Source organism: Mirounga angustirostris, unplaced genomic scaffold (genome assembly GCF_029215605.1).
Source record: "Mirounga angustirostris isolate CCGP_5_RB_7025 unplaced genomic scaffold, mMirAng1.0.hap1 SCAF_7, whole genome shotgun sequence".
Lineage (NCBI taxonomy): Eukaryota > Metazoa > Chordata > Mammalia > Carnivora > Phocidae > Mirounga > Mirounga angustirostris.
The window spans coordinates 95,858,472-95,866,693 of record NW_026991715.1 but is presented as its reverse complement, the minus strand read 5'-3'; the positions used below and the strand labels follow the sequence as shown (position 1 = coordinate 95,866,693).

The window sequence follows — 8,222 nt, the reverse complement described above, 5'->3', positions numbered from 1 at the left end:
TATCCTGATGGATGTCCCATGTGTACTTAAGAAGAATATCTATTCTATATTTGTTGGGTAGTGTTCTATACAGATCTGTTAGGTCTACTTAGTTAATAGTGTTCTTAAAGATTTCTATTTCCATTTGATTTTCTATATAGTTGTTCTATCTATTATTGAATGTAGATATTGAAATCTCCAATTCTTATTGTTGAAATGTCTAATTCTCTTTTCAGTTATGTCAGTTTTTTGCTTCATGTATTTTCAGCTCTATTTCTAGGTACATATGTTTGTAACTTTTATTTTTTCTTCCTTATGGATTGACATTTTTACCATTAAAAAAATCCTCTTTGTCTCTAGTGACACCTTTTGTGTTGAAGTATGTTTTGCCTGGTTTTAATATAGTCCTCTCCCCCCAATTCTCTTTGGTTATTATTTGCACGATGTCCCTTTTCATTTTAAAACTATTTATGTATTTTAAGTTTAAATGTGTCTCTTAGCATACAGTTGGGCTTTTAAAAAAAAATCCATTTTGTGGATTGAAGTCCTAAATGTGAGACAGGAATCCATCAAAAATGAAGGGGGAGAAATTGGAGGGGGAGACGAACCATGAGACACTATGGACTCTGAGAAACAAACTGGAAGTTCTAGTGGGAAGGGGGGGAGAGGGATGGGTTAGCCTGGTGATGGGTATTTAAAAAAAAAAAATCCTAGAGGAGAACAGAGGCAGTAACCTTCAACATTGGCTACAGCAACTTCTTGCAAGACACGTCTCCAAAGGCAAGGGAAATAAAAGCAAAAATGAACTTTTGGCACTTCATCAACATGAAAAGCTTATGAACAGCAAAGGAAACAGTCAATAAAACTGCAATCTACAGAATGGGAGAAGATATTTGCAAATGATGGTACAGATAAAGGGCTGGTATCCAAGATCTATAAAGAACTTATCAAACTTAACACCCAAAAAACAAATAATCCAATCAAGAAATGGCCAGAAGACATGAACAGACATTTCTCCAAAGAAGACATCCAAATGGCCAGTAGACACATGAAAAAATGCTCCACATCACTAGTCATCAGGGAAATACAAATCAAAACCACAATGAGATTCCACCTTACACCAGTTAGAAGGGCTAAAATTGACAAGGCAAGAAACAACAAATGTTGGCAAGGATGTGGAGAAAGGGGAACCCTCTTACACTGTTGGTGGGAATGCAAGCTGGTACAGCCACTCTGGAAAACAGTATGGAGGGTCCTCAAGAAGTTAAAAATAGAGCTACCTTATGACCCAGAAATTGCACTACTGGGTATTTACTCCAAAGACACAGATGTAGTGAAAAGAAGGGGCACATGCACCCCAATGTCCGTAGCAGCAATGTCCATAATAGCCAAACTGTGAAAGGAGCCAAGATGTTCTTCAACAGATGAATGGATAAATAGTGGTTCATATATACATTGGAATATTACTCAGCCATCAGAAAGTATGAATACCTACCATTTACATTGGAATCGATGGAACTGGAGGGTATTATGCTAAGTGAAATAAGTCAAGCAGAGAAAGACAATTATCATACGTTTTCACTCATATGTGGAATATAAGAAATAGCACAGAATTTCATAGAGGAAAGAAGGAAAAACTGAATGGGAACAAATCAGAGAGGAAGCCAAACCATGAGAGACTCTTGACTCTGGGAAACAAACTAAAGTCTGCGGAAAGGGAAGTGGGTGGGGGGGTGGGGTAACTGGGTGATGGGTATTAAGGAGGTCATGTGATATGATGAGCACTAGGTGTTATATACAACTAATGAATCATTGAATACTAAACCAAAAATTAATGATGTACTATATGTTGGCTAATTGAATTTATTTATTTATTTATTTATTTATTTTAAATTTTTAAAACTTTAATACAGTTCAAATCAGTGGGCCAGATTCACTTCAGCTCCTTCACTGCCAAACCTGGGGGCAGGGACTGCTTCAGTTTCTCTGCCTTCTCCTTGTCCATGATGACCAAGGTGTAAAGGTATCTGCTGTACCGAACTTTAAACTTCACATTATCCTTATTTTTCTTGATCTTGACAGATTTGGTGTCCTTTCGCTTGGCCGTGAGCAAAAAGTCTTTGATTTCCTCAGCTAATTGAATTTAAATTTTAAAAAAAGCAAGGCAAAAACAAATTTTGCCAATCTCTGCCTCTTAGAGTATTTAGTCCATTTACACTTAATATAATTATGATGAGGTAGGATTTACATCTGTCATTTTGCTATTTGTTTTCTATATGTTTTATGTCCTTTTTGTTCCTCTAGTCCTCCATTATTGCCTTCTTTTGTGTTAAATACATATTTGCTCATATATCATTTTAAGTTTTTGTTATATATATAAACATACTAATGTATATTTATTATTATGATACAATATATTATATATATACATATATATTTTTTAAGTTAGTCTTAGTTTTTGCCTTGGCATCTTAACCTAAAACAAACTAGATCAGATTAATACCAACTTATTTTCAATACTATACAAAAAATTTTGCTCCAATAAGCTTCATTTCTTTCCCTTTCTTCATGTGGTTTTTTTTTTTTTTTTTAAGATTTTATTTATTTGACAGAGAGAGAGACAGCGAGAGAGGGAACATAAGCAGGGGGAGTGGGAGAGGGAGAAGCAGGCTTCCCGCCAAGCAGGGAGCCCAATGTGGGGCTCGATCCCAGGACCTGGAATCATGACCTGAGCCGAAGGCAGACGCCCAACGACTGAGCCACCCAGGCGCCCCGTCTTCATGTTTTTATTGTCAGGCAAATTACATGTTTATACATTATAAGCCCATCAAAAGTTTTATAATTACTGCTTTATGCAGTGTTTTTAAAATCAGATAGGAGAAAAAATTATAAACAGAAATATATTTATATTTTCTTTTATATTTACCTATATAAATGGTAACTACACAGTTACCATTACTGGTGATCTTTGTATCTTCATGTGAATTCAAGTTATTGTCTAGTGTCCTTTTATTTCAGCCTGAAGGACTTTTTTTTAAGCATTTCTTGTAGGTCATATCTGCTAGTAACAAATTCTCAGTTTTTAATTATCTGAAAATTCATTAATTTCTCTTTATTGAAGAATAATTTTCTGGTTATAGAATTCCTAGTTGACAGTCTTTTCTTTTGACACATTGAATATGTCATCCCACTGCTTTCTGGCTTCCATAGGAGAGTCTAAACAGAAATCAGTTTTAATTATTACTGAAGATCCCTTGTACATGGTGAATTGTTTTTCTCTTGCTTCTTTCAAGATTTTCTCTTTCTTTCAATAGTTTGATTATTATGTTTTCAGATATATATCTCTTAGAGTTTTTTCTACTTGGATTAATTGAGCATCTTGAATGTGTAGATTAATGTTTTTCTCCAAATTTGAGGAATTTTTGGCAAATGTTTCTTCAAATTTCTTTTTTCCCCTTTCTTTTTCCTCTCCTTCTAGGATTCCCATTATGTGTATGTTTATAGGCTTGATATTTCTCACAGTTTTCTGAAGCTCTGTTCTTTTTTCTTCATTGTTTTTCCTTTCTGTTCCTCTAACTAGTTAATCTCACACTCGATCTATCTTCAGTTTTGCTGATTCTTTCTTCTCCTATCTCAAATGTGCTCTTGAACTCCTCTAGTGGATTTTTCATTTAGGCTATTGTTACTTTCAACTCCAGAATTTTTATTTTTAAAAATAATTTCTATTGTTATATTGATATTCTCCATTTAGAAAATATCATTTTTGGGGCACCTGGGTGGCTCAGTCGTTAAGCATCTGCCTTCAGCTCAGATCATGATCCCAGGATCCTGGGATCAAGACCCACATCGGGCTCCCTGCTCCATGGGAAGCCTGCTTCTCCCTCTCCCACGCCCCCTGCTTGTGTTCCCTTTCTGGCTGTGTCTCTCTGTCAAATAAATAAATAAAATCTTAATATATATATATAATTTTCACCCCTTACTTTTTACATGGCTTCCTTTATTTCTTTGAACTTATTTATAGTAGCTGATTTAAAATATTTAACCAGTTAGCCCAGTGTCTCAGATTCCTCAGGGACAGTTTGTACTGACTTCTTTTTTTTCTTGTATTTGGGCCATACTTTCTCATTTCTTGGCATTTCTTATTTCTTCTGTTGAAAAATGAACATTTTCTACCTAAAAATCAGATCCTTCCCCTTCCCAGAGGTTGTCATTTGATGTTTGTTTAGTAACTTTATTCTTTATTTTGTATAGCTGCTAAAGTCTCTGCTTGGTTAACTTAGTGTCCAACTAATGACTGGACAGATACTTACTTAAGTGCCTTGAATCAATGTATCTCTCAGCCTTTACCAAGAGGCTGTCTGTGTTTGTTGGGGACATAGTTTCAACACTCCAACAGTTAGTTGATAACTCTGCCTTAATTTTCACATTCTGATTGTAGTTATCCTCAAGATAAGCCAGAGGTGTGATTAGGGTCTCCTCAGAGGTGTGATTAGGGTCTTCTCATGTCTTTTCTGTGCAGGTGCACTGCCCTGCACATATGTAAGGCCTTCTAGAATCCCAGGAATATATCATAGGTTTTCAAATTCCCCTATGGGCATCTCATTCCCAAATTTTTCCTTTAAAGTTTTTTGGCTAAAAGTTTCTTGTTAGCCTCAACTGATATTGCTACCACAGGCAACTCTGATATTAAATATTTGCCATTGATTGTTTTTGACAAGTTTCCTAGGGACAGGGCTATTCACAGATAGCAGAGCTCTGCATCAGCCAAATAAAGACAAATCCTAAGACTGGAGCTTTTTATATTTTTGACATTTTTTAAGTCAAGTTTATTGTGGCTTACACACAATGAAATTGACCTTTTTAAGTATTTAGATTGATGAGTTTTGGCAATGCCTAAACTCATATAACCAACGTCACAATCAAGATATAGAACATTTCTATCACCCCCCAAAGTTTCCATTTTCCCCTTCGCAATTAATTCCCTCCCTAAACACTGGAAAACACAGTTTCTTTTTCTTTCTTTCTAGCTTTGCCTTTTTTATAATGTTATATACAGGGAATCATACAGTAGGTAGCCTTTTGTTGGATGTACATTTTTAAAAGTGCATCCCTGCTGCCTTGTGGAAAATGAATTGGAGACAGTGAAGATAGGAACCAGTAGGAATCATTAGAAAGCTATTTCCTAGTCCAGGTGAAAGATAGTGGGAACTGAGAAACATTGGTAATAGTGGAGATAGAAAATGGACTCAAAGTAATAGGAGATGAGGGACATGGAAACCCCAAAGATGACTCATAATTATCTGTGTGATTGTGACCTTTCCTGAGTTGGGGATACTTGTAGAGAAAAATATGAAGAGTTCTAATATAATCACACTGGAAACCTTTTAGGTTAAGAAAAAATCATGCTTCCTATAGCAAACTAACAAAACTTATGTACTTTAAAATGTAAACCCATTCACCCTTTCTCATGGTGCTCAGAGTTCCCCACACAAAAACCCATTTTTACAGGCACTCAAGAAAATGCCACTAGCAGGTAGCTCTACCAAGAGCTGTATATCTGTGGGCAGAGTCCTAAGGAGAGCTTTCATCTTTTCCCCTTGTACTGATAAACTGAACAGGAAACTCTTTGCCTTGCCAGTCTTCCATTTAAAACAACCTAATTAGATTGTCTTCTGGCTTTGATCAGAGAGGGTCTTCGGAGAGTTTAATGGGTCAGAATGGACTCAATTGCCAGACAAAAACCAGCATGCCAAAAATAAAGCATTAACCAAAGCCAAGAAAACTGTTGGCTGAGCCACAGGTTGGTATGGGGCTCTAGGTATTTCAAACAGCCAGGTTTGATGGAAGCAATTAGGAACAGCAGTAATTGCCTGTCAGGCAACATTGCCATTTGCTGAGGACAGAGTTGATACATTTAGACACAAAGGCTGCTGGGCCTGTGTTGTAGCCTTTCACTTTTGGAGATTGTCTTCTGGTTTCCATTACAATGAAGCTCAAGCTGCCTACCTCATTAAAATGTCAAGGTGGGAGAGAAAGGAGGTTTTGAAATAAGTCTTTCAAGGCTATTGCCATGGTTGCTTTTATTTATGGAGTAAGGTTCCTGTACACACTTATTTTACCTTTTCTTACCATTTAGTGATGAAATAACAAGTCTGTTAGCCCCATCACCAGAGAGCTGAGAAGTCAACTTTTGTTCTCTCCATGGCAGGGCTATAGTCAGGCCATGCTCTACCATCTGCTATTCTTCCTCATACCTGGAAGAATAAGTTCAGGTGCTCCAGAAGGATTTTTCTGCATAAGTCCCTTGACCAGTGACTCTCAGCCCTTCATAGGGCTTTAAATACTTACTTCCATTACTAAAAGTGTGGCAATTTGGAATTCCCCTTTCTCTCTTTTCATTCAGAAATACCCCATCACAAGCAGCTGTTCTTGAATCAGATTATTTGATCCCAAATTCAGGGTAAAGGAAAAAAACAAAAAGAGTGCCCATCATCAGGGCTAGAGAGGATTTTTTTTTTTTAAAGATTTTTATTTATTTATTTGAGAGAGAGAGAGAGAGCATGAGAGGAGGGAGGGTCAGAGGGAGAAGGAGACTCTCTGTTGAGCAGGGAGCCTGATGTGGGACCTGATCCTGGCACTGCGGAACTTGATCCTGGGACTCCAGGATCATGACCTGAGCTGAAGGCAATTGCTTAACCAACTGAGCCACCCAGGAGCCCCAGGGCTAGAGAGGATTGTAATAATACATGTAATGTGTCTATAGGGAAATATAGGTTCACTAGTAAGGAGATAGGTTCTTGAGCTCCCTAGAGAATAGCAAAATAATCCAGGCACATTCACAAGCAGTATAAGCATTGCCTCCTTACTTTAGAGGATATGATGAAAACAGAAATGCTGATCTGGAAGCCCAGAGACCTGGGTGTTATCATATTATTTGTCTTTCACAAGCTGTATACTCTAGAGCATGATTTAAACTTTGTTTTATTTAGAGCTGTATGCATAGGGCCTAGAAGAGTACCTGGCACACAATAGGCTCTTGACAAAAAATTGCTGATTAAACTTTCTGAAACTCAGAATACTGGTCAGAAATATGGGGATTGTATTAGTTTCCTAAGGTTTTCATTACAAAGTACCACAAACTAGGTGGTCTAAAACAACAGAAATTTATTCTGTCACATTTGTGGAGTCTAGAAATCCAGTATAAGGGAATCAACCCTCTGAAATTCATAGGTGAGAATTCCTCCTGTGTTTTCCCTTCTGGTGGTGGCTGTCAATCTTTGGCATTCCTTGGCTTACAGCTCCATCACTCTAATCTCCGCCTCTGTTGTCACATGGTATTCTCTCTGTGGGTTTCTTTCTCCTTTTCTTATTAGTATACCAGTCCTACTGGGTTAAGGGTCCACCTATTCGTGTATGATCTCATCTTAACTACATCTGCATCACTCTCTATCTAAATAGGTTCACATTCTGAGGTACTGGGGGCTAGGACTTCAACACATCTTTTTGGAGGACACAATTCAACTCATAACAGGGATACTTCCACCTGTATAATCCAGCTTATCATTTTTTATGAGGACTCAGTAGGATAATGTCTTTAGACATAACGTCTTTACAGAAAAAGTCTTTAGAAATGACATATTCACATGCCTGGAAGAGTTTCTCACCCTTGCCATTTACTAAGAGGATTTGGTAACATTTCATAATACTTGAATTGTCAACATTAATACTTACTAGGACTTTATAATTTATTAATCCAAATTACATACATTATCCCACTTTAGCCTGTGAGATGGACAGGCAAGTGCTATCATCCCCAATCTAGAGGTGAAAAAACAGAGTGAAATATTAAATTAAGTGACACAATCAAAGGCACACAGTCTAACAATGGAATATCTGGTACTAAATTTCAGGATGTCACACTCCTGGTTGTGATTCTTTCTAGTTCACCATGATGCTGAGATGACGATTTCTCCTTGGAGCTTTCATCTTCTCATCATCAGGTGGCACGTTGCAGAGACCAGAGTCCATCTCCTGATCCACTGAGACTTGCCAGTGCTATGAAACCTCTGTTCAATTGGATTTAACTCCCTGTACTGTGGTGTGGAAATACAAGGCAGGATAAAAGAGAAGGGTGCAGTAAAAATGGATGAGGGTAAGGAGTAATTATAATGAGTAGGTGAACTCACAACTCAGCGAACAAGGCATGAATTAAGTGTGGTGTATAGGATAATTAGTAGTCATTT

General features: G+C 37.2%; 1 protein-coding gene across 1 annotated transcript; it reads right to left on the bottom strand.

Annotated features, from left to right (window-relative positions):
• Positions 1–1,628: 1,628 nt before the first annotated feature.
• Positions 1,629–8,007, bottom strand: LOC123841011 (large ribosomal subunit protein eL38-like). Its single transcript, XM_054506620.2, has 2 exons — positions 7,927–8,007; positions 1,629–2,122 (listed from the first exon to the last, which is right to left on the bottom strand). Exons 1-2 carry the CDS (start codon positions 8,005–8,007, stop codon positions 1,913–1,915), a joined length of 291 nt encoding a protein of 96 aa, XP_054362595.1. The 3' UTR covers positions 1,629–1,912.
• Between the last annotated feature and the right edge of the window lie 215 nt (positions 8,008–8,222).

Excerpts from the sequence above, each read along its gene's own strand:
- LOC123841011 (XM_054506620.2), bottom strand. The coding sequence starts at position 8,007 with ATGGACTCTGGTCTCTGCAACGTGCCACCTGATGATGAGAAGATGAAA. Across the intron at positions 2,123-7,926 it reads ATCGTCATCTCAGCATCATG|ATTCAATTAGCTGAGGAAAT; the intron begins GTGAACTAGAAA and ends TTTAAAATTTAA.